Here is a 27,204-nt window from a genome sequence, read left to right as displayed (position 1 = left end):
TTTTTCTTTTTACTTACTTTAACCTAGTCATGTTCTATATGTTATTGCCAATGTGTATTCTGAGAAGTATCTAAAAGCTTACTAGCTACACTTATAGGTAATTGTTATATTTCACAGATTTAAGTATATTTTAAAGCTAGAAATATTCAGCTTTTCCAGAAGGGTGAAATACGTTTTTATATACTTAAATACCTTATGAATCACCCTAGAGGTGATTTTTACATGTGTGTCCTCTAAAAAAAATGAATCAAGTAGGACTGACCACATTCTGAAGTTTGGAGTAAAGCAAATCTGAGTTCTAAGCTTTGCTGTGGTCCTTGTGTCTTGTCTGCAAAATGAAAGCGACAATGGGAGCTGACTTAAGGTGTTATCAGAAGCGCTGGATGCTTAGAGCAAATAAATCACCGTGCACACACCATCTTGTTGGCATTAGAGTATATATTATAATGTTATATTTTTCATAAAGCACTTCATCTATACCCTCTCATTGTCTGCAGTATGGTGGACATTAACTCCTAGCAGTGCTGAGACTGCAAAGAAAAAATAAAAGAATAACATAACAGCACAGCTAATAAAAATTTTAGAAAATTGTAATGTACCTTGACTAAATTAAATTACCTTTCTCAAAGTGAACCTTGTCCTTTCTGGCCCTTTTCTGGCATCTGATGTCCCAATTTAATTTTGCTTTAGCTTTGAAGGGTGAATCTGGGAGAAAGACAAATAGGCACTTTTTCACATAATGAGTATTTCCACACATTAGAATAGAAAAATGAACAAGCCAGTCAGTTGAAGCTTTTCAAAATAAAATGACCAAAAAGGGGAGAGAGAGAGAGAGAGATTTTTACCGTGTGTTTTAAACAGTCATGCAAGCTGGGTCCGATTTTATAAGCCTCTGGCTCATTGATGGCTCCACGATGCAGCGGCCGAAGTCAGGGCCTTCCAGATGAGGAATTTTAGGCATTGTATCTATTGCATGCAGTGTAAATGCCCTTTGAGAGATGGTCAGGCTTTTATATACATAATTGCAGTGTGGTCTATAAACGCACACAACGCCTCAACTTAAATTTTTGAATTTAGACTTCTCTCTTGAAGGAAAATAGGTAAATTAAAGAAAACTAGGCTGTTGCTTTTTCTGCATGTCATACGTCTCATTCAGGTATTTTGTCTTTGTTTTTTGTTTGTTTGTTTTCAAAAATTATGAGAATAAGCTAGTAATTTTACTTGCTAGCATCATAAGCCTACACCATTTTCTACTAATCTTAGTGCTATATGTAAAGCTGATAGCTTTATTACTATTTTTAAAAATCATGTTGCCCAATATTAATATGCATCTTGGTTGGGCAAAATCAGGCTAATTCTAACTGGATGAAATCTATATGTAGTACAACTTGGGGTCTATAAAAGGATGCACGTGTTCTGTGAAATCTCCCAGATTCTGTGGCAGATGCCTTGCTTTCTTGCACTACAGAGAGGTTTACGTCTCCAACTCTGTTGTCTTGTGAGAGTTATCTCCTGTGGAATGCAGTTTTCCCAATGAGAAGAAAATTAACATAGGACTCTGTTTAATTGTGACTTTTTAAAATAAAATCAACCAAGAACATTTCAATGAAAGATGTTTTTGTTTGGAAGCATAGCTCTGTCCAAGCACTTGGTGTGTTTTTGGACCGAATCTTATCCACCAAAATGCTTTCCCTGAAATAATCCTTTTTCCTTCAAAATAAAGCTATCCAGACTGTACATTTCCAAATTTTGGAGAAAATGTTTCCCAATACATTCAATTGACATTTAAATTCTTTAAAACTTTGACACGAGCTTAAAAGCAAGATGAAAATTTACAAAATATTTATTATGTATCCACCATTTTTATATTGTATCAATAGATCATAAAATTAAATGTTATTAAAAGTAAGTACTTCAGTATTTTTAGGGATCTGAGTGATTTTTTTAAAGCCACAGTTGATTAGCTTTGGAAGTAAATGGTTGCTGACTGTGAGAGTGTCACGTAGATTTGTGTGTGTAGTATTTCGGTAAAGTAGTTTTCCATTCTCACGTTCTGTTTTTGATTTGATTGAAAGGTGGCATTTTTTTTTCCTCTTTGCAATCAGACATGCTAATCTATGTCAGCTTTCTCCTTTATGGGAATGGCGTCTACTGAAAAAAAAAACAAAAAACTACTAAGTTTTTTTCATAACACCAGGATTCTGTTCTTTAAGAATATTTCAGCACCGTTAATTAGAAAGAAGGTTTTATTAACCATAAGGCTAGCACTAACAGACCACAGAGCTGCCTTTTAAAGTACTGTATGCCATGGCTGCCTGCTTTTTTTCTCTGTCTAAAACTTCATTTTGTTATACTCTCATCAATCACTTAAGTCATTACCGTAAATCCTACTGTTGTTAATTTTACTAGTATCACCCTAATGAGACATTCCTGCTATAATTAAAAATGAATTCTAACTTTAAGGCATTCTAAATTTTTTTTTAATGAACTTAGAATGATCTTGCCATATGACCATAAATACCACTGATACACATAGACTACCCATCAAGTCCGTAACAAAAGTAGTATCATCCAGGTGTGAGTTATTTACTGGTTGCCTCTGTGCACGTGTCTTATGCATATGTATTTTTGTGTACATATTTAGAAATTATGTTCTTTTTACAATAAAGCCTAATACGTTTTACTGAAGTCACTGATAAATCCCTATTCTTTGTCTTGCCAAAGTAAGGTAGATGTAACGCAAGCTGTAGGTGTCCTAGAGCACCATCTGCTGGATGCATTTGGGGACTTAATGCTAGTAAATTTGAAAATCAGTACTTGATAAGACAGGTGCACTTTGTTTTTAATTGCCTGTGACGTATTATTTATGGGTCACTAATGTCAAGACGTGTGCATTTTTGTTGAACCATAAGAGTTTGTAAAGTAACTCACTTTCTTCCTTCTCTTGTTCCATGCCAACCCGGGTTTGAAACCTGATAATATTTTGTTTAAGGAAAATATATGCCTAATGAAACAAAGTGTCACAGTTTGTCATGCGATACAAATTCTTCTCATTGACTGCAGCTCTTCAGTAAGCTACAGTTGGAGAAATTGTTTGGATGATATTTTAATGTTAGGTTCCTTACTTTCACTAGATTCTGAATAGGAAAGCAGTGCTTGCAATAAGTAACCTTTTTATACCTGGGATATGACTCCCAATCTATTCTTTGTCAAGAACACGTATCTCATCGGTAGCTTTCCTGTGTCTCTATTTTTGGTGTGCACTGTTGCACTAATACTAAGACTGCCCTGTGTTTTTTTTCCTTGAAGAATTCATCAAGTAGGGTTGGAAACAATATGTCGGCAGTGTTCGAGTTCAGGTGACATTAAAACTACGTCTATGAAATTCTCCAGAAGGTCCAGGATGTTTAGTGCTCCATGATGTAATGCAGGCCCTCGAGTTCCAGCAAAACAACTCTGTATTTACTGCTTGTAACTAATAGTAGATGTGGTAAAAGGAATTATATTCATATGGCAAATGAATACAACCTTAATGTGCACCATATGCAGAGTGGTGGGGTGATGTGCCAATATATCACATTTATTTACCTTGTTTAGTTGCAGAGAAAAATGACTATACCATTCAGCCCGTAGGCTATAGCCATATACATGTGGGAACAGAAGAACTGATGATTTATGCCCTCAAATTGAAACTGAGTGTCCTCATATGTAGACTTCCATGGTGCCACACCAAAGAAAGTTGCTTGTCTAATACTTTATGCCCAGATAGGAAATTTAATTTCGAACAAGTGCTGGAATTAATCTAAGAAGGCACAGATTCCCTTTAGTCAACTAAGTATCATCGTGGAGGCTAGCAAAGGCAGTTTCGAATGTCCGTTTTCATTTCACTGGGCCTGAATATTCTCTCAAGCTGTAAGCTGCCTCCTCCCCCCTTAGGCCTCGGAGTGGGATTCTTCAGCTCTTAGAATACTGTGTAAGTGTGTGCGTGTGCGTGTGTGTGTGTGTGTGTGTATGTATGGGGCATTATTGTAGAACTGCTAATGATACATTTAATTAATACCTCCTGGAAAAACATATTAGACTGACTTTATCGCCTTCCAAAACGTTGGCCTCATTAGAGAAATTATATGGCAGCTTTCTGCATATGTACCTCACATTACACTTTGGGTATTCCTGAGAATTTGTGAAGAGACCCGTCTTTATAGTAAAGTAAGTACTTTTAAAAGCCTCTGTTGGCTTCTTTTACAAAACAGCAATGGCCCTATCTTTTAAAGTAATTTTTCTCGCCTTCAGATAGGTTCAGTGAGACCTCCAACTTAGGGTCTCAGTTGTTCTTAGAAGAAGTCCTTAGAAGCCGTGCTTCCCCTCACAGCTTAGGGTTTCCTGGCTGGAGAGCTTTTTTACATTTGGTCTTGTAGATTGTAACCCTCTACACCTGAGCGATTGCTTTATTTCCTTGGGGTGAGTGGGGTCAGGATGTTTTCTTTTTTTATTAATTGAGAGATAATTGACATATAACATTATATTAGTTTCAGGTGTGCAACATGATGATTCGATATATGTATATATTGCAAAATGATCACCACAGTATGTCTAGTTAACTTCATCACCACACAGTTTCAGACTTTTTTCCTTTCATGAGAACTTTTAAGATCTACCCTCAGCAAATTTCAGTACAGTACAGTGTGGTTAATTAGAGCCACCATGCTGTACATTACATCCCCAGGACTTGTTTATTTTATAAGTGGAAATTGGCAACCACCAATCTGTACTCTGTCTACAAGCTATTTTTTTGAAGATTTCACGTTTGACTCTACAGAATTTGTCTTTTTGTGTCTGAGATAATTAGCATAATGCCCAGATCTATCCATGTTGTCTCAAATGGCAGGATTTCCTTTCCTTTTTTCTTCTTCTATTACTGAACAGTATTCCATTGTGTATATAAACCACATTTTCTTTATGCATTCATCCATCGCTGGACACTTAGGTTGTTTCCATGTCTTGTCTATTGTAATAATGCTGCATCAAACATGGGGGTGCAGCTGTCTTTTCAAGTTAGTGTTTTTGTTTGCTTTGGATAAATACCCAGGGTGGAATTGCTGGATCATATGATGGTTCTATTTTTAATTTTTGGAGGAACCTCCATACTGTTTTCCACAGTGACTACACAACTTACATTCCCACTAACAGGGCACAAAGGTTCCTGTTTCTTCACATCCTTGCCAACACTTGTTTCGTGTCTTTTTGATGATAGCCATTCTAACAAGTGTAAGGTTATATCTCATTGTGGTTTTGATTTGCGTTTTCCTGATGATTAATGATGTGGAACACCTTTTATGTACCTGTTGGCCATCTGTAAGTCTTCTTTGGAAAAATGTTCCTTCAGAAACTCTGCTCATTTTTTAATCAGATTGGGGGCTTTTGCTGAGTTGTATGAGTTCTTTGTGTATTTTGGATATTAGCTCCTTACCAGATATGTGATTTGAAAATGTTTTCTTCCATTCTGTAGGATGCTTTTTCATCTTGGTGGTGGTTTCCTTTGCTGTTCACTTTTTGCTTTTGTTGCCTTTGCTTTGGGGGTTCAAATCCAGAATGTTTCTAATAGCTAAGGATGTGAAAACTCTCTGTAGTTTTCACTAGTGCCTTATTTATGTATCTTTAACAAAGGAGCCTTAAAAATGTTGAGGAGCCCTGGCCAGGTGGCTCAGTTGGCTGGAATATTATCCCGTGCAGCAAAAGGTTACAGGTTCAATTTCCCAGTCAGGGCACATACCTGGGTTTGATCTCTGGTTGGAGTGGGTACGGGGGGCAACTGATCGATGTTTCCCTCCCCCCTCCCTTCCTCACTCTGAAATCAATAAGCATATCCTCAGGTGAGGATTAAAAATAAAATGTTAAGGAGGACATATTACGAAGAATTTTGTATGACTTGGGTATTTAGGATTGATAGATAAAAAATAGTTTTTACTTGTAATTACTATTCATAAAAATCATAATCTTAATGTTGATACCAACAAATATAAGATTGCATTTCAGTAACTGCTCTAACTACCTGCATTCTTTATCGGAGGCAGAATTTTATAGTGTTTATGTTACTAGACACCCATATGCTGCCACAGAAGCTATCAATGAATTAGAGCCAAAGACAAGCCCCTCCATGGGGAATCGAAAATGAAAAGCCTCAACAAGTGGGAAGAAAGAAGTACATGAGTTAAGTTTGCTATATCCTCATGATGAAATACTGTACAGCCATTAACGTATTTGGATTTGCGATACTGACATTGAAGGGTATGCTCTCTGTAATGTTAAAGATCACCAGCCTGCATGTATAACATGATATATTTAAAATGCCTATGTCTGTCTGTGTATACTTTGTATTCTGTGTATATTTGTGTATAGAATAAAGTCTGGAATGGTAGTCAGCAGAAGGTTAGCAATGGTTATTTACAGATGGTGGACTTTGAAGGCAGCTTTTCATTTTATTCTTTACAATTTAGTAATTTATCTTAATGTTTTCTAATAAGCATGTATTACTTTGATAATCAGAGACAATAGAGATATTTTATTTGGAGAAAAACACCTAATTCGTGTAATGTTCCCTCACTTCCTGCTCTAGGCTTCTGGATATTAGTGGTTGTATCAGAATTTATATGGAGTGTCAGGTAAGGCTGGAAAGTCTAAGAAAAGGACGGATGGGAGAAATCAGTGCAATTTCTAGAAATTAAGGTCTGTTTTCTCCTTGACAAAACCCAAAAATAATGAAGACCATCTCTCACTGGCATTTATGCAGCACAGAATCGGATATTTTACCTTTGTTGAAAGAATTGCCTACAACAGAGGGTGAAAATATGCAGCATCCTGCTGCTCCCGGATGGGCTGCGGGCTGCTGGCTCATTCACCCTGTGGTCCCGCGTGGGACCGCCGTACCCTTGCTCTGCAGCGGAGCCACAGAGCGATTCTAAATACGCTTTACTTTTCCCCTGACCTTGAAGCTCCTGCATCTTACTCTGACCCTGAGAACTTGCCCAACAAGGGCCACAGAGCTAGCAATGCAGGAGGCTGAACTCAAACTCGGGTCCCCAGGCCAGCGGCGCCATTCTTACCGCTCAGCTGCACCGCGGGGTCAGTTTGATTTAATTGGACTATCAGCTGTAGATAATTTTGATGCAACCCTTTCACTAAAGCTCTCTTAGTTTCTGCAAAGGTCAATATAGAGGTAATTTTGTTGTATCGCGTTCTTATGAAAGTATATGTCATGGTAGGATTTTGTTTTTTGTAAAGTGTTACACATTAAGGGTTATACTTTACATATACAATTATAGATACATATCTACATAAACCCATTTTCTAATGTAGTCTTAGAGGATGATTCCACTGTCATAAACATATATATACATATAAACTATCATGTATATAAAAATAATTGTATATCACATAGAGAGGAGAAAGATTATAAACCAAGATTATCAGTTGCAATTAATTTTTTATACCAACATTATCTTGTCTTCCCTTAATAATTCTAATATTATTTACAAGAGGAAGCTACCAAAATTGACAATGTGATGGTTGCCACACCCTGAATGCAGTTAATGGTTTTTTTCTGTAGTCTGTATGTTTAACCAAATTAACTTTTTTTAAAAAAAAACAACAAAAGAGACCATGCTGAATGGAGAGGAGGGGGAAGGGTTGATGGAGATAGAATGACTAGAACAAATTTCAAATATTTTCTCTTTGCATAATTAAAACATAGTATTATAATACCCATTGAAAAATTAGGGAATACAGAGAACAGACTGACAGCTGTCAGGGGAGGGGGTTTGGAGGGCTGGGTGCTGAAGGTGAAGGGATTAAGAACAAAACAAAACTCATAGACACAGAAAACGGCATGGTGATTACTGCAGGGAAAGGGGGTGGGGGAGGTAGGAGAGGGTAAAGGGGGATAATTGGTGATGGAAGACTTAACTTTGGGTGGTGAACACATGTACAATATACAGATGATGTATTATAGAATTGTACACCTAAACCCATATAATTTTATTAACCAATCTCATCCCAATAAAGTCAATAAAATTTTCTTTTCAAAAAAGGAAAAAATTAGAAAGTTAATGGCACATGTTTAAAAAACATTTAACAGCTAACCTAATTTCCACTTCAGAAAAGTCATTTTCTTTCTTGATTTACCATTATGGTAAGCCACAGGAGAAAGCTTATTATTTCATTTTTACATGTTTGTTTGTTTTTCTCAGTGAATGTTCTCAAATAATCAAAATGTAATTAAGATGGAACAAAAGGCATGTGTTAAGACAAGTACCCATCTTTAGGAAATGATTGTCATATAATGTACAATACTTAGACTTTTATAAAACATATATATATAGTTAATTATGTATTTAGGTTCTTAAATAAACATTTTATTTCTTTTATTTTTAAATTAATTGGGTGACATTGGTTAATAGGATCATATAGTTTTCAGGTGCACATATCTATGACACATCATCTGTACACATTGCATTGTGTGCCCACCTCCCACAGTCAAATCATCTTCCATCACCATATATTTGGCCCCCTTTACCCTTTTCTACCCTCCTCCTCCCCCGCCCCTCTATTAACCATATTTTCTTTCTAAATGAGTGTTCTGTTGAAATTAATTTTTAAAAAATAAAGCCAGGTTTCATATTTTGTTTTGCCTCTCTAAGAGATCAGATGGCATTAGATTTTACTAATGTGGGAAATTATATCAGTTATTTTTATTTGTGGACTTTATTAATTGATGTCATATATTAATTTTGTATAAGAATTCAGCTGTAATAAATAGTTTGGACTTCTGCGCTAGTCAGTACAGCTTTTGGACCTTTCCAATTATAGATATATATATAATTTGCAGGTCTATGGGAAGGTCAACAAAACCTGATCTAATGACCATTTAAAATCAAGTCAGTTACAAACACAGGCCACATTTTACTCACCTCATTTCCACAGTGCATTGCACATAATATATACCGAATCAATGTTACTAAGTGAACAAATGAGTAAAGGAATGGATGAACAATTGGGAAATGGCAGCTTCTGGCGCAGGAATCTTCTAAACTAAGCATTCATTGGAAGAACTAGTTCTATTTCTACAAATCATGCTTCATTTTATAATTGGTAATATAAAATATTTAAACTGCTAACGAGAATTTTGCAATGCACTGTAAGGCAATTTAATTTTCATAAGACTGGGGAGATGATGCCAGACACCAAAAACTTTATTAATATTTTAAAATGTAATTCAGAATTTGCCAGAAATATGTGTCAGGTCTATTTTTACCTGGATTATTAATCCCCTTTGCCTTAATGGAGACAGAGCTTTTGAAATATTTTTCTCATTGGATATTTATGAGCAGGATACTAAAGAAATTACTGTCTTCTCTCCTTTCAGGTATGACTTTAAGTGGTTCAGAGTCCTTTTGATGGAGAAATACACTTAGTGTTATGAGGGCACCAAAGAAACACATTTAATACAAACATTTGTTATTCTACCTAATGGTGTAAAACATTCCACCTGATATTTTAAAGCACAGATCCAATATAAATGCTAAATGGGCATGTGGAGATCTCGCGCTGTTAAATGCAGGTCGGGCTGTTACAACGGTGTCTGTGAGTCAGTGTTGATCCTCAGTGTTACGTACGGAGAAAAGCACATCTGTAAAAACCGGAGCGTCCTGGCATCCACGGCAGGATTTGGACTCTCTTTAATCGTTTTCCTTTGAGGCCGTCCGTAAGATGTGCGGAGTGGCCCTTTCAGCCTTTGGGTAGGATTTGCACCAGTGGTCATAAACCTGCTCTCCGGACAAAGACCCCTTTCCTTTGAAGTAGTCGCTCAAGCCTTTCAAAGCAGCCCAAGAGTCTATCCTCTCTTTTTATTTTTAAGATGAGTCTGAAGTGTAGCCCCTTAAACTAGCAGCAGGATAAATTTTTGTCTCAGCTTTATTGGAAGCTGTGACAATTTCTCAAGCACTAAGACTTTAAGAGGCTCTTAGGGGATCTGTTCTGCTTTGTGACCTAGCTTTAGGTGGATCCTGCTATCTCAGAAAGCAGCAGTGGAGACTTACGGTATCCATTAACTACTGCAAATTTTTATCAAAGAATTAGCCTGATATTTTCCAGAAGACTTTTCTCCCCTTGTTCTTTATTTGGTTTGGAGACTTCAGTGAGAGATGGTGATAGCTTTGGGGCCTTTGAAAAAGCAGTATGTGGCCAGTATTGTCTTCTACGAGCTGATTTCCCCCCTAGGTATTAACTCTGTGGGCTGACCAGTGGTCGGAGGGGCAGGCCTGGGCGAGCGCTGCATGAGAGGGAGTCACATGGTTCCTAGATTTTGTTTCTAGGCTTTGCAAGCAGAAATGCACACAGGTGTGTAGGGTTTTGCCGTTCCTTTCTGTGGGAGGTGATTGGGCTCTGGGATCCTGGGTGACGTATGACCGCGTAACTACAGCCGAATAGATTCTGTGGGCCACGTGGAAAGCTGGGTCCTGCCTCCGAGTGCGCCCTCTACCCTCAGCAACTTCATTCTAAGAAGTTCCCAAAATACCTGAAGAACTTCAACAGTTTGGACCTGATGGGTTTAACTCCCGTATCATATAATTCTATTTGCTGTAGTGAAATATTAATATTTAAAACATTTGGTTCCTTGGCATTTATAAAAACCCAACAAGTATTTATTTTGAACAGATTTGTTGATGAGAAAATGAAAAGAACATAATCTGCACAGCAGAAAATAAGGGAGTACAAAGGGCTGTCTTTAAGCAGCGCTGGAAACAGCTTTCCTTAGAGGAACTGACCTTTCTCCCCAGGTTGTGGTATGTGGGTTTGTAAAGGCCGTTAATGTGCGTTTCCTAAAGGGAGGAAGTAAGTAGCGCGATCTTTTTACTGGAAATCCAGTGAGTGTTTGTGAATCCAGTTACCTGAGAAGAACCCAATGATTATAAGTCTGCCCTTATGCTTTTAATTTGTTGTTTTTCTTCCCGCACCCCCCCCCCCTTTTTTCTGTATTTCCTGAACTGTCTGACCTGCTTCCTGGGTTAGAGAACATTTTGCCAAACTTTGAAGCCAAATCCTAGCATTGAACACTTCTTTATTTAGAGATCGGGCCCTAGGAAAAGAAAAAAAATTCTTTTTTGGTTTTGAAATTACATCATATGTGTGTGCCTTCTGATTTGTGGAGGCAAGCATGATTGGTATAGTGCAGATTATTGGAAACTAGTATTTTGCAAGTAGAGCATGTTTATTAAAATTGTAATCACAAGTTTACAAAAAAGAATGCTTATACCTTGGCCAACTTTATGGGGTTAATTGTGAGGCTTCCTAAACTATTAACTTTATAGTCATAAAAAATGCTCCATATTTTGAGCTGTTCTGCATTAAAGAAATACAGTTGACAGCAATCTTCTCACTTCCTCCCCATGTTCCTGAGAAAATATTCTTAGAACTAGAAAAGGAAAAGTTAGCACTGACATGCTTAGATGTCAGTGTTCTCTGGGCCCGCCCTTAACGCATCTGTCTTGTGTTTACTTTGGCTGACACTTAGATCGTTTCAGTTGCCATCCATTTCCCTTCAAACCCTCACTTGCCACCGAGGAATTCCAAGACAATTCAAATTAAAACATAAATCCTTCCCCTCCAATGGTTGACTTACGAAAACAGAAAAGGAACAGTCACTGAAAATGTACGCCTTAGATCTTAATGATTTTAATTCTTGATTTAAATAAGTTGCCGATATAATTAGACATTAATTTCAAAAATAACATTGTAGGTATTTTTGTGGAATGCAGAGCATCTCGGGAAGGGAAGAAACCATGAATGGGGGTTAAAGTATCGGTAACTCTAAAAAATATAGCATCAATTTCTCATTTTTGTGGCAAGCCTTATCTCTAACAGAAAATTACATAGTTCAGATTACCTAAAATTATGTTTCTTTTCTTTAAATTTTTCCCAAATTTGTGTACTTTTTAAGGGAGGAAAAAAAGCTGCCCTTGTGACAGATTCTTTCTTGTTTAGAAAATGTCAAGTAAACTGTCATTAAGGTAGGTTTCTCTCTCCAAAGCAGTTCTGAAACTTGGGATCAGATGAAACCAACCTTCTTATTCCCCCATCAATTTGCCTTTTCATAGGTCTTTTGAGGTCTCCCTTTGTCACTAAGCAGGCCGGCCAGGTCCAGGGTCTGCAGCACATAGCGCGGCCAGCGTGGTGCAGAGTTTGATACGCTGCCCTCTGCTCCAGTCTCCCTCACAAGGACTCAAGAGTCCCCAAAGGCCATGAAGGACGCTGCGGACACAGCTGTCCTTGTGTCCTCCAGTGACATGTGGTAGTGATTGTGTGTAATGGTGAGACGTGAAGTAACTGCAGGCTCCCGGGGAAGTGTCTTCATAGGAGATGCCCTCTCCGGCTTTTGGCCATGGATCTCCATGCATTCAGTAAAACCTGTTTTCCTTCCCTGCCTCTCCACCCCCCTGACAAACAGAGGCACGTATATATAGTTTGCATGAAATTTCAGAGAACCCGCTGGCCCCTCGTAAAATCCACTGCTTTGGAGTTAGTTTCACTGTTCTGTCCTTCCAAGGACAGTAGGATTCTGCTGGATTTCCCCGGACCTACCAGGCTCTCTCCTTAGAGCGTGACTGTTCCAAGGACAGCCTGGTGTCTGGGGTGCGGATGACGAGCTCTGCTCTGCAGGGTTCCACAGAGTGACCTACCTTCTGGGTGCATTTGTCCCACTTGAATTCACAGCATCATTTATTAATACTACTATAAAATCAGTCCAGATATGGAAATCGAAGCATGCTAACAATCCTGCCCTCTAGTCCCATTTATAAAGGCTTTTTGTGTATTGGTCCTTAGCGACTCTAAAAGTAGAAGGCTTGTTTAGTCTTAAAATAGTGTTCCTCAGGCTAAATACGGAGTCCCGCTTATCCCTGTGGCTTGGCACGAGGCACCCACCATGGGGCCCGGTACCGCTTCCTCTCTGCGCCGGGCCAGTGGTGGCGCGGGTTCCTTACCAGCCAGCCCGCCCCTCCTCGGAGCTGAGGTGCAGGGGCTCCCTCTGCCTGAGGCTGCTCCGCAGCAGCCCCCGTTGTCTGGGCGTTTACTCCTCCTGCCCTCCTCCCCACCGCCCGCTAATTTTCAAACACTCTCAGAAGAATTACACATAAGTTTTTTTTCCTCTGTTCTTTGAATGAATCATAGATAAATGTACTCTGTGATTTACGTATCAGGAACATATATACGCTTAGTAAAGATAGTAGATATTCAGGAGAGGGGCTGCTTTGGGACACCATGAATCCTAGTTCAGTGTCTTCGTTATGGCAGGGTCTCGGTGGCCCACAGAGGAGGAGGAGGGGAAAGAGGGAGAGAAGGCGGCTGCTGCTCTTTGAAATGTGAATCAAGCCCAAGTCCCTGCTTTTATAGTCATCCACCCATAAATCATCTAATCAGGGGGCTTCTATTTGTATTGGGAAAGCATCTGAGGCATTTTATAACACAGATTTCTGACTTATTTTACTCTGAGGTTTCAACCATTGCTGCTTAATATCACGTAAGGATTAAAAATTTAGCATTCAGTCCTCAAACTATAACATATAGTTTGGATCCAGTTCTAAAATAGGGTTTTTGGGCAGATTCTCAAATTGTAAGATTTACCATTATGGGAATTAGGAACAAGCTGTTGATTATTTAATCTGAGTGGAGGGAGGTGTCCCCTGCATGAACTTGAATTCATTTGTCCTTTTTATGTTTTTTCCTAAAGGTGGGACCACCACTCCTCGGGCCATTCTGACTGGCCACGACTACGCAATCACTTGTGCTGCCATCTGCGCCGAGCTCGGCCTGGTACTCAGTGGCTCCACAGGTAAATCTGCGGCACTTTCATAGAACGTGTGTGTTTGGTTTCCTCCCGTGGTGGCACCAGCCACGTGTCAGGTGCTCAGTATTCACCTATGACTCGTGGCCACCGCACAGGATCCTGTGTCAGCACGGACAGGCCTGTTTCACAGCGTTGCTCTAAGCTCTAAGCAGTGAGGCAGGAACAAGGAGTGTCTTTGTGTATTTGTTTGTTCTTCTGACCTCTGGCTGGGCTGCCTCCATCTCACACCTGAGTGCAAACTCCTGACCCCATCTGTTCTGACTTCCCAGTCTCAGGTCTAGGCAGGAGCCAGGATGGCACCAAGAAAGGAGTGGAAAGTCACTCAAGCTGGTCTGCCTGGAGGTTTGTACTAGCAACATCATCAAGTATTTAGGCCAAAGATACCGTGCAAGCTTCCCAAGAGGTCGTGCTACAAATGAGGATCTGCCAAGGAGCAGAGCGCTTTCCATCCTGTTGTTCATTCCACTGTAATAGTCTGCATTTCTCTGTCCCCTGCCCTAAGCCGATGTCTGAGCACCCCAGGAAGTACTGCAGTTTCATGTGTTAGGCTCATCTCACGGAGAGGCACGCAGTATTTCAGTCACCTTATCTGTGTTTTGAACTATAATACTTAGTCTAGGTAACAAGACTTATTAAATAGTCATTGGATTGTGTTTAAAAATTTAGCTCTAATAGTAATGATAGCAAAGATTCTATACCAACTGGAATTTTTGCCTTCTTATGCCCAGCAGTTTCATATATCCTGAGCTAGCATGAGGTTTTGGACTATGTGATTCCCATTAGCTGTGTAAATGAACCAGTCACACTGCAGGCTGTCCGAGCTTTGCATGGAGGTGTGGACCCTACACAGGACTGTATAAGCTAAGACTAGTGCAAAGTGAGTTTAATAATCAACGAATTTTATGATTGGCCCATAGCCTTTGAAATTTTTCTCAAAACATTAAACATTCTTGATATACACATATACATACATATATACAGACATGAAAAAAATAGTAAAACTCACATTTACTTCATACACTCTAATTTGAAACATTAGAAGCATTGACAATCCGGTGTTTTTTTCTATGTGGGACCTTCTCAGGAGTACTTTGAACAGTGCTCGTCGCCTCCTCTTCATAGAACGAGACTCGCAGTGAGAATCTTTGCTGTCCTTGACCAGCTCTCACGCTCCTGTGCATCGGCCCCCAACATTTTACCTTCTGTGCTTTCAGTGTCATGAGCTATCCCCTGGGGCTCCTTTAATGCAGGGGTAGGGAATCTTTTTTCTGCCAAGGGCCATTAGTATATTTATAACAACATTCTTGGGCCATACAAAATTATCAACTTAAAAACTAGCTGTGAAAATAGCTCCTAGATTTATTGAATTTCAAGTCCCGCCTGTGGTGGTCCTGGCAGGGCCAGAGCAAATGATTTCATGGGCCCGGGGGCTGGACGTTCCCCACCCCTGCTAATGGGAAGGTTTTTCCTAATTCAAGTTCACCTTCACTACCTACCTCTGGCCGCAGAGCTGCACTCTCAGCTGTGTGAACATTCCCACTGTCAGCTTTCTACACAGCCCTGTTTACATTCCTGTCAGGTTTCCCTTTCATCACTTTGCAGTTCCTCACTGCAGTTTCACCTCTGCTGGCCACACCCTCTTCTGATATCCACATCTGTAAATGTCACACAAGTTTATCACTGGGGACCAGCAGGCAGCACAGCTCTAGTTTGCTGTCTGTGTATGAACCGAGACACACTCAGTGGCCACTCACTGACAGACTCCGGAAGAAGTGACGTGGTTGGTCCCCAATCGTGACACACGTCTGTGACTGACACAGTGATCTCGGACTGAGGAGCTCGCCGGGATGTGTGTAGTCTGCAGTTACTGCGATAGCTGCAGTTTGATATGTGGTGTTGAAGGACTGGTGATACCTGAAATTCCTGCATCCCGGTGCTGTGCAAGGCCAGGGCTGCCTGCATTGGGAACACTGGAAACTTCCACATTCCCTGAGTGGTAAAGCAGCCGCTGAGAGCCCTGTTCTCACAAGGGCAGGCTTTAGTGGCCCTGTGGGGAGAAGGTGAGGGTTGTGTGTGGCCACGCGTGACTAGCCTGGACAACAGTGAGGCATGTACTCCAGGTACCCCTCTTGTCCCACTCCGACACCTCTTAGAACCCACTCATCGCACAGGTGGTTTGGGTTACCTGCTCCCCTGCTTGCATGTAGGGGGCATTTGACAGAAATGCAAAGCTCTGGCATGTGTAGGCTGTCTGGCAGCTCCCTGCCTGCTCAGGCCTCTCAGCCTGGGGGGCTGGGAACGGTAGATGCTGCTGTTTGCTTGGTGGGGGGGCAGGAGGGAAATGGACTCAGTTGCCAAGGATCCCTAAGTGAGTTCATTTGGCGGGGGACAGTGAGAAGGTGGACCACCCGGGACCTTCCTTCACGGTAAACTCCACTCAGGAGCTGCCTGCTGAGCTCTCCCCGCACAGGCCCAATTGCTGCCACCACGAGGGCCCCTAGAGGGTCAGAGTGCGCCTAAGGGGAGCCCAGCCTTCTTGGAAGCTCTTCTAGGGTTTGAAATGTATCCTGATCCTCCTGAATGCCCCCCGTTTCTAATCACCTCATGGCATGGGTTTCATAAAGTAACTTGCTGTCTCTTGAGGAGACGTGAACTTGCCTGTATGTAACTCAGTTTTCTCCTCCCCCGAGGGACAGGTGAAACCAGCTGGCATGCAAAAGGGAATTCTGCACAGCGACACACATAAGATATGTCATCGGAAGGCTCTCTGACGTGTGCTGAAGATTCAGATGACAGTGGGCTGTTCCCATTTTAAAAATGAACCTTGCCTTGTTTCTCCCCTTCTCTCAGAAGGACCGTGTCTCATACATTCCATGAATGGAGACTTGTTAAGGACTTTGGAGGGTCCTGAAAACTGCCTGAAACCAAGACTCATCCAGGCTTCGAGAGAGGGCCACTGTGTCATATTCTACGAGAACGGTGTCTTCTGTACGTTCAGCGTGAACGGAAAGCTCCAGGCCTCCGTGGAAACAGAGGACAACATTCGGGTGAGTGCCTCTCAGACTCTAGAATGTGAGACACTTGCCTCAGAGTGTGGCGCGTGAGGGAGGAGGGTTCACTAAAACCTCTGCTGAGTCCTGAGATTCTCTCTTCCATGCACCCCCCCCCAAAAAAAAACTGAACACCTGGACAAGGCCTGTGTACCTCACTGACCACAGCACGTCCCAGCTGTGCAGCCTGAGGTGAGCCCAGCAGGAGAGGCTTGCTGGAGCCATGCAGGGTGGCTGGCAAGGGCACAGCGCAGTGTTTCTGTATCTGAGTATCAAATCTAAAATAATGCAAGAGGACACCAGAACTGTGCCCTCATTATAGCTTCTGGAGGGAGAGTAGGGATGATGAGTGTTTAGGATTAGCATCCAGTTCCAGTCCACAGACCACTGTCAGTCACAGACGTGCGCTACAATTGGTGACCGACCGTGTCGACAAGACCCAGACTTGCCAAGGTAAGAGAGTTGGGCTTCAAATTATGACGTGAATTAGGCAAACATTTTCCCATTTTTGCTGTGCAAGAAACAGTAATGCTAGTGGGCCCTTTGGGGTTTCACTTCCTTTTCAAGACAGGGCTCCCTGAGGATTGGTTGAAGGAGAGTGAGGACTGCTCTTTGCAGGTCTCCTTGTCTCACCTCCAGACTTGGTGGGGGTTAAGGTGAAACAGCTCTGGTGTTTCCATCATTTCCCAAGGGGGGTTGGGGGGGGTTGCAGAGGTCCCTGCGCTCTGATCCTGGCTTTAGGGAAACCTGGACATTTTACCCCCTGCTGTTCCTGACCCAGGACCACTTCAGTGATGTAAATTCTCCAAGATCTAGTCTGATCACCCTTCTTGCAAGTAAAACTTGGGCTGGAACACAAACCCTAAGCGTAGATTACATGGTGAACTCGGGCACCTGCTGCTTCTCTACCCTGGGGTGGCTTTAACAACTCAGTAAGCGGTGGGCGTCTCTCTCCACGTGTCTCCGTTGCATTGTGACCACCTCCGCCACAAAGGCAGGCTGGACTCTCACGCTCTGCTTTTTTCCCTCCCTCCCGTAATACTTCATTTAAACCAAGTACACATTGGAGGCTTGCCTTTCCTCTTTAGAATAATAATGTTGACAGCCTGTCACTGTGAGTTGTGATTATATTATTTGAATCCCTTGCTAGCTGAAACAGTTTCTGTGGCACGTCCATACCGCAGGCTCTGTAAGGTCCTGGAGGCGGTCGGAGGCTTGCTGTAGACGGGCTGTGCACACTGGTCTTTCCTCTCTGTCCCACAGCCATTGCTTTTTCCCTGTAATATTCCCACTGGGTTTTAGGCTTAAACAATCCATTGCTTTTCCGCCAGCCCTCTTGTACGTGGTGCTGGCACTGTGATTAGTGAGCTTGCCTGGCAGGCAGAAGGAGAGGTGAGAGGGGAAGAGAGAAGCCAGCAGGGAAAGGAATGGAAAGACGAGAGGAGAGCTTAGCCTAGGGAGAGGAGGGAAGGACCCAGGCAGCAGGGCCCCTGCTGGGGACCCTCCTACATGCCTGAGGATGTGCTCACCCCCAGACTGCCCCCTGGTACGTCCTCCACGCACAGCACTTGGGATTTCTGAGGCATCTGAAACTCCAGCCTCGGCCCCACCTGACGCCGAGGTGCATCACCATGGAGTCTCTGAGTGCTGGTCTGGGTGGAAGAGAGGGCACCGTTCAGGGGACGCTGCCCAGGCTCTTGCCTTCAGGAGAAATCGACAAGTCCCTCACGGGTATCTGCTGATGAATGTTTAGTCCTAAAAGTCCAAGTTTAATGTAATTCCAAACAGCTAGGATTAGAGATCCTCTACTAAAATGGAGAGTTAAAGATTAATGGTTTTAATTTATGTTTTTATATAGCAGTTATCCAGTAAAAAGCCTCAAGCATAAAACTCAAGTGAACCACAACCAGAAGGTTAATGGATTTTCATCAGCTGAATTTTATAAGTGTAGCAAATAATTATTGGTCCCAGGCTCCCTTGCAGTTCCCCGACACCCCTGGAGAGTGCCACTTGTGAAATGAAGGGAGGGACGGGATATTGATTTTTACTGATATTGAAAAATCTTACTGTTTGCATTTGGTTTAGATTTGGAGAATACTTATATGTAACAACCTTCCACACATGGGTTTTTACTTCCTAGGTTTGTGTGTTCTTGATAGTAAGCCATATTTAAGAGACCACTGAAAGCTGGCATTTGTGTGACGATTAGGATGGGTATAGACAATCCTTTTCTGTGATTTAAAAATATTGTCAAAGGGTAGATTAAACACTTAAGGCAACTGGACTAAAACTCTGAGTGTAAATACTTTTGTTGGAAGTTAGATTTATTTTTTCCGGCCTGCTAGCACTGCCTGTAGTCCCACGCTCACGGTGTCCAGGTGAATGTAGATTACAGATGTCTGCAGTTACCTCTAGAACTCCCAGTGTCCCCTCACTCAGGAAAGGAAATGTGCATCTTAATAAGCTAAGGAAGGAAGGGGGAGTAGGGAGGGATCTTTTCTCTCAGGAGTTGGTGCACTTTCTCTGTAAAGGGACACATGGTAAATACGTTGGGCTTTGTAGGCTCTGGATTCTGTTGCAGTTACTTGTGAGTAGCCATGAATGAGTGGGCATGGCTACATCCCAGTAACCCTCTTTATGGCCACTGAAATTTGGAATTCATCTAATTTTCACCTATCATGAAATACTTTTTATTTTTCTCAACCATTAGAAAGTGCAGACAGTCATACAAGGGGCACTGGTCTGCCTTTGCACTCCTGTGTCTGCATTGGCAGGCAGTGCTCAGTCTTGGGCAAGAAGGAAACGCCCAGCCTCTGGGGTATGATCGCCCTGGAAGTCGGGGTAGCTCTACCAAGTTGTCTTCCCAGCTGCTGTAAAAGTCCCACAGGCCTAGGGAAGGTGCTGATGCTGCAGGTCTTCCCCCGGGGGCCACAGCCCCAGGCAGCAGCGTCTTACTGAGGACGCGAGGTCAGAGCTGTCTGCCCAGCCTCAGCACAAAACTCGCTGGGCGCGTCCCCAGGACAGCTGCAGAGGTCCCAAGGGGTTCCTCACTGTAGAGGGCTGGTCCCAGCCCACAACACGCAGCATTTAAAGGGCATTCGTAGCACCAGTAGCGTCTGCCACATCCTTAAAAAGAGTTAAACAAAAAAGCTCAACCATGGCCTAACTCTGTCCATTTGATTTTGAAAAATCGCAGAAGTTTTCTATGACCCTCATTCTATGACCTAAAAACTCAGGAGCCCACACCGTCTTTCCTTCCCTGCCACGCCGCGGTAGCTGCTTCACATCGGAATTCACGAGACTCCGGGCCGAGGTCTCCCCAGCGCCACGCCTCGCCTGACCGGTGCTTTGTCTTGCAGGCCATGCAGCTGAGCCGGGACGGGCAGTACTTGCTCACAGGCGGAGACGGCGGTGTGGTCATGGTCTGGCAGGTGTCCGACCTCAAGCAGCTCTTCGCCTACCCAGGCTGCGACGCTGGGATCCGGGCCATGGCCTTGTCTTACGACCAGAGGTAACACTGGAGCCGGTTTGCTGACGGTGGCATCAAAACTGTGGAGGGAATGTCAGTGGGCTGGGTTGCGGGGGTCACCTATGCAATGAATCGTGGAGTTTCTGTGGTAGTTTTTAAAAAGTGCGATTTTCTTTCTGATGGCTCAGACACAACTTGAGTAACAAAGGCTCCAGCTACACTGCTGTTTAGCTTTTTATATTTGTTTTATGCCTGTATCTCTGTTCATGAGGCTTCCTCTAAGAGGTTGGGCTTATTTCCCAAAACCTCCCAGGTGGCAAAATTGAGAGTGATCATTTTTATTTGGTGTTTTAGTTTTTGTGTTTCTTTTGGCCACATAACATTTACTGTGAGCCATTTTTTGGTATTCATTCAGTGGCATTAGGAACATTCACATTGTTACACAACCATTACCACTGTGTTTCGCGCATGTTTGTAATTTTACGGTTTGAGCTTTTTATGGATGCACAGTGTCCTGTCTCCCATCACAGGTTTTGACCTAAATCCCGTTTTGTCTAATACGGGCATAGCCACCCCAGTTCTCCTTTCATTACTGTTTGCATGGGATCTTTTTCCTTCCTTCCACTCTCAACCTGTTGGTCTAAAGACAAAAAAAGGGAATCTCTTGCAGACAGCATACACCTGATCATGTTTTTTATCCATTTGGCCCGTTTCTGCCTTTTGTTGGCGTGTTTAATCTCTTTACAGTTAATTACAGATAAGGAAAGACTGACGTTTGCCATGTTGCTTTGTATTTGTTTTCTGTGTTGAGTTTGTGTAGTGACACATTTTGGTTCCTAATTTTGGTATGAGTGGTGGGGAGCACACTGAATAGGACGTAAGACCTCTACCACCTGGTCTAACCAGACCGTCCAGAGACCCGTCTAAGATAATAGGCGGTGCCTCCGAGAGGCTCTTGATCTTTCGCGCGCCACCTGCTTCAGGACAGGAGAGCAAGCGGCAGCGGTCACCTCCGTAAGTCACTGTTATAAGGACTCTACCCTGCTCGGAGCGTGATGGGCGCCGAATGCTCTCCTGCAGAGTCCAGCCCAAGTCATGGCCCACACTGCGCCCTTCGTTGAGTCCCTGTCAGAGGCCTCGCTCGCCCCTCCACCAGCTGAGACTGTGAGCCTCTCTGACTCCAGGGCTCTCGAGGCCACCCGCACCCCCTTAGAAACCATCAAGCCTGCTCCGGTGTTAGTGACTCGTCCTACACGGACTGGCTGTGCTTTCGGTAACAGGCAAGCTGTGGCGTGGATCCCGCAGAGGGGCAGGGGCCGCACTCTCAGCTAGTCATCAAAACACGCACCTTAGTTCGCACGCACTGTAGCTCTGCCTGCCACCTTCTGCCTTGACCTTGTAGATGTGGGGAAGCCAGTTCTTTCTTTAGTAACAGATACCTAGGAAATAAATAGGTTTGTAAACCCCGCCTCCTCTCTGTGCTTCTCCCAGGTGCATCATTTCTGGCATGGCCTCCGGAAGCATCGTTCTGTTCTACAACAACTTTAATCGGTGGCATCATGAATACCAAACCCGCTACTGATGGGGACAGCTGGACGCTGGCCTTCCAGCCCAGGAGGGGACGTGCCCTGGAGCATCCTTCCCTTAGAAATAGCTAACACATCTGAATGTAACCTAAATTTGCTCAAAGCAGCAAAATATTTTTTAAAGTTAATTGCTATTTTTGTAGACTTTGCTTGACTTTGGGGGGGAGGTATAGCAAAGCAGAAAACTGGCTGCTGGGTTCTGTAGTTTAAAAAAAAAAATCTATATTTTTAGTCATAATGAGAGGTCTATTTTCACCAATTATGGAAATACACAGTGGAGTAAACCCACTTATTCCGGCTACATTATGATAAAACACATTTATCTCTAATCTTGAGAAATCTATGATTTTAACAATAGGGAGATGGGTTATAATACTGGGATGGGGGAATTTTATGCTGTATTTTGGGTCCTGCATTTTTCCAAACAATTGTGCTTCTTATGCACTGAACTTTCTGGGATTTAAATAGTAATGTTTAAATTATGGTAAATGTAATTTAAAACATCTCAATGAGTTCTTTCTTTCAATATTCTTCTTTAAGCATGTTTTAGACCTAGGAAATTATGGTTGGGGGAAGCTATTTTACTGCGTGGTTGACAGAGGATCTAATGGCATAGCAAGTGTGGACTATTTACAATGTTTTCCTGATGTGTCGTCTTCATAGCACACCAAAATGCAATGATGGAAATATTCTTGGGCTCACAACATTTGTTTTTCTTTAAGTTGCAACTACCAAAGCTCTCCCCTGAGGTTTGTGCCCAGGACTGAGGCAGAACTGCATGGGGCTCCCCTCCTGCACCCGGGTCTGAGGACGGAGGCTACCAGGTGCTGTGCTCAGCAACAGCCGTTTTACCTTCTATTTGTTACTGAACTCTCTTCACCTTCCTTCTGATCAGCAATTTGTACTGAGAAACAATGTTATTTTGGTGGTGTAGAATTCTACTTTTCTAGTAGACTGTGTGGAATTCTGTGAAAAATATTTGAGAAAAGGTCTGTATTGCATAAATAAACTCTTTGTATGTTGTGAACTTTGACCCTCCATCTCTGTTTCTCTTGCTGCTTTCCTGCACGCTCGGCTCTTCTCCAAAAGCCAAAACGTGGAATGGAATGACTCAAAGAAATTAAATACCATCTGTTATTGAGTAGTTGGAAATACCTTTTCACTCCTAATTTTAAAACATTGATAAAACAATTATTTACACACACAAAAATGCCAAACTCTGTTTCGGTCACAGATCCTGAACAACCACCAGTAAGAGATTCTTAGGAGCAAAAACCTTCTCTGGCAGTTAGTTACCTACAAGGCAGCACCCATACGACTGTCAGCTGATTTCTCAACAGAAGCTTTGCAGGCCAGAAGGGAGTGGCAAGAAATATTCACAGTGATGGAAAACATGGAACTACAACCAAGATTGCTCTACCCAGCAAAACTATCATTTAGAACTGAAGGTCAGATAAAGAGCTTCTCAGACAAGGAAAAGCTTGAGGAGTTCGTCACCACCAGACCAGCACTACAGGAAAGGTTGAAGGGTCTTTAAGAAGCTAATGAACAAAACAATCTGAGGAACAAAGTAGACCCAGAGATACTGACACAAGCAACAGACGATCATATTTCAGAGGAAAGAGGGAAGGGGGGTGGGAAGAGATTAACCAAAGAAGTTATATGCATATATGCATAACCCATGGACACAGTCAATAATGGGGTGAAGGCCTGGGGAGGGGGTGGGAAAATGGGACACCTGTAATACTTTCAACAATAAAGATAAATTTAAAAAAAATAAAAATCAATATTAGAAATATCCTCAGGTGAGGATTAACGACGACGACAACAAAGGAACCGTTCTGCCCCCTGATACAGCGTCACACTGCTGCTCTACTCCCTAGCAAACAGGACAAGATTCAACGTGTCCCACATGGGAACCGTAAGCAGCTGTGTAGGACGTGGTCAGGAACTTACAACCCAGGGCTGCCCTTTTCCATTCAGCTCCAAGAGCAGAGCTGAAGGGCCAGGGGCCTGACCACACATACCTGGTGCCATGTGTCCTCCCTCCTCACTGTCCGAGGGTCTGGGGTGTCAAATTCACAGGAGGTGGCCAGGGAATCCCCGATACAGCCAGACCACTCTGCACCCTTTTCAGCAAATACAGTTGAGTTAGAACAGCAGACGACATAACTGATCTACCAGGACAGGAATTGGAGAGGAGAGATTTTCACTAGCTATCTTCAGTATCTATCTACCGGCTGTGGTTTCCAGAGCTCCTGGCCACCAAATCGTGGACCCGGTTGGGTCCTTCCTTCTGCCTCAGCCCTGCCCCGGCCTCGGTCACTGCCGGAGAACACAGCAGACAGACGTGCAGGTCCCTCTGGTGTCTACCCAGCTGGAGGGACCTCGCCACTAAGCGTGAGGAGCTTCGCCGGGGCCCGGTGTGTGTGCTAGATCACGGGGGAGCAACCAGCCCCAGAACCTCACGTCACAAAGGAGGGGGACGTGACTTAAACCTCAGGATCTGCCTAACCTGTGTGTCTCCGCGCCCACACCAGGGCCTCCCTTGGCTGTCTCCCGAGGACGGGAAGAGTTTCCTATTCCCCTAGGAGAGCGACCAGCCTCGCCAGCTTGCTCCATTCCTTGTAGCATGAGGTGTGATAACGTTCAGCCCGTAGTCATCACAAGTCATTGCAGGGGAAACTGGGAAGTTTTGCGCTGCCCTAACTATAAAAAGGAAGGAAAAGGCCATAAATAACAAGTCAATAAAGTAAAATAAAAAATTCCATTTCCTCTCAGATGAGTAGAAGAAAGAGCTGCTGGATTTTCTAATTGTGGAAAGTGTGGTCCATGATGCATTTCTTGGGTCCCCCGAAGACATGAGATCACTATTTAAAAAGCTCAAGGCCACTATTAATGACACAGACACGTCACTGCCAGCCCTGGCTGCTGGGAACCAGGCATGCACACGGCTCTCGCCGAGGGACATCGCATTTCTCTCTCTGATGAACCGAGGGTGGTTTGGCCTTGGGGTAAGCTATCTTCCCAGACAGCCGGCACTCCACACAGGAGGAAAGCAACCTACAGACATGTCTGGATTCTGAGGCCTCACCAGCCATACGCCAGAAACATCAACTACTTTTCTCTCTCGAGTTCAGGAATATTTTTCTTTGCCAAAATCAAGATTTGGGGGCAGCTGGGAAGGCTTATTTCTTCCCCCGGCCTGGCAGGAAGCAGCTGGCCACTTTGCAGCTTTGGACTTGGAGAGGTTGAAAGACATTCTCCAGACCCAGCTCCAGCCTCTGCACAGACAGGTGCCCAGTCCTCAGGACGTGCCCAACAGGCCTGCAGGCTCGAAACCATCCCAGCCACACCGAGGCCTGTGTGCCCAGCTCCACCCCGAATGAACGGGCTTATGTTTAGAGGGGACGTGTCAGTTGCAAACGACTGTTACTGTACCAAATATGCCCTTTCTTCCCCTCAGCCATTCAGTGGTAGTTAACTCCTCCCCACAGCTAACTACCTTTGAGTTCAAGGCTGCAGGTTTTATCATCAGAGACCTTCAAGTGCCCTGGGCAAGGCCCACCAAAGTCGTACACGTCAGCCTCCCACCGGAGAAACAACTCTCTCTCTTCCTGTAACAGGCCTCACATGCCCCTGCTCTCATAACCTCAGCGTCCTCAATTTTCTACCCCTTTGCCAGATATGACCGCCCACCCCCATCCCACCTCCCCCTTAAGACACCAAGGGCACCTCTAAAGCACCTGTGACCACCGAGAGGGGCAGCTGCCCTGGGCGCCAGAGAGCCCGTCCCAGCTCCAGCAGGTCTGGATGAGCTCCCGACGCTCTGAGTTTCTGCATTTAATGAATGGAGATGTTAGCATCTCTCTTTCTGGGCTGTGGTGTGGCTCAGGGACAGGATGAAATACTCTAAACTGAAAACTTCCATGGCGGTTGTTACTTGGCATCAAGGCATTTCCAAGAATGAGATGGTCACTCCCTTAAAAAGCGGCTAACTCTCCCTGGGCTGCCCTGTGATTAAAAGAATCTTACTCTGTGCGCTCACACTGGACCCTTCCTGACTCCTATGTCCTGACCTTGGGCCACCATCCAGAGCTACTGAGAGAAGTCTGCGCCCTGCTACAGAGCAGGTCTCCCACAGCCAAAGACACCAGCAGATGAGCCTCTAGTTCTCCTGACACCCCCTCGACTGCCAGGGCTCCACCCCTCGCCGCTCGGCTGCCCTCTGCCTGCACCGCACACCCCGAGGGCCCAGAGCTCCATACCCAGGAGGGCTGGGCTAACACTGCCCACAATCTGCACACGCTTCTCATGGTGTGGTTTGCGATTCTGCTGACGTTTAAGCGGCTCTGTTGGCACCTAATGAAACAGCGACCCCTGAAATCTCCATGCCTGGGATCCCACAGGCGGGTGCCCTCCAAGGCCCCCGGCGGTTCTGTAACCTATCGCAGGCTTCATACTGGGGTCTCACAGCCGGGTTTGCACCAGCGTTCCCAGCGGCTGAGATCATTTAACATCAGTTCACCCATTCAAACAATGGAGAAGCATTTCTCCGACATCATCACTCGCATCAGATGCCGAAAAGCAAAACAAGAGTAAGCACAGCGACGGGGCTGCCGCCTCCTGTAAAGCGGCACTGTCCGGTGCGCAGGGGTAGCCACAGGTGGCTACTAGGACCTGAGTGTGCCTGAGCCGCAGAGATGTGCCGCATCTGTCAACACACACTGATCTCAAAGACTGACTACGGAAAAAGTGTAACCTATCACAGTGATTTCTTAATACTGGTTACATGTTGAAATAACACTTTGGATATATTTAAATATATTGTGTTAAATAAAATATGCCATTAATTTCAGCTGTTCCTCTTTACTTTTTTCCAGTCAGGCACCAAAGATGTTAATGATGTGGCTTACGTTGTATTTGTATGGGACGGCAGCCTGCTCTAGAAATCTTTCTTTCAGACATCGTCGGTCTCTTTCAATGTGGTTCATCTGCTCTGAACTGTTTCATTATTTCCCAGTTCACAGATCAGTCTTATCCATGTAAGTATTCTGTGAAAGTTTTGCCAAAAGTTACTAATCCATAGTCTCTACATATTTCCATATCCCAGCAGCCTTTAGGGAGGAGGCACACTCACTGACTCCTGGCCTCGCTGCCGCCCGGCAGGCTGCTCGCGACGGCAGGTCACCGCTTCCC

At 43.7% G+C, this 27,204-nt stretch overlaps 1 protein-coding gene across 2 annotated transcripts in view; it reads left to right on the top strand.

Annotated features, from left to right (window-relative positions):
* LRBA (LPS responsive beige-like anchor protein) overlaps nt 1-23,032 on the top strand; it is a 504,104-nt gene extending 481,072 nt beyond the window's left edge. Inside the window, exons 54-57 of one of the 2 annotated variants that reach the window (XM_087816509.1) lie at nt 13,784-13,885; nt 16,754-16,947; nt 20,310-20,461; nt 21,911-23,032. In XM_087816509.1, coding sequence (XP_087672635.1) covers nt 13,784-13,885; nt 16,754-16,947; nt 20,310-20,461; nt 21,911-22,001 — 539 coding nt within the window. In that variant the 3' untranslated portion in view covers nt 22,002-23,032. Of the gene's footprint in view, nt 1-13,783; nt 13,886-16,750; nt 16,948-20,309; nt 20,462-21,910 lie in introns of both variants that reach the window. The other variant, XM_087816508.1, reaches the window with a different exon arrangement.
* The last annotated feature ends 4,172 nt before the right edge of the window (nt 23,033-27,204 follow it).

This window comes from Miniopterus natalensis, chromosome 4 (assembly GCF_054644295.1).
Source record: "Miniopterus natalensis isolate mMinNat1 chromosome 4, mMinNat1.hap1, whole genome shotgun sequence".
NCBI classification, from domain to species: Eukaryota; Metazoa; Chordata; class Mammalia; order Chiroptera; family Miniopteridae; genus Miniopterus; species Miniopterus natalensis.
The sequence above is the reverse complement of the archived record's forward strand: the minus strand, read 5'-3'. Positions and strand labels throughout refer to the sequence as shown.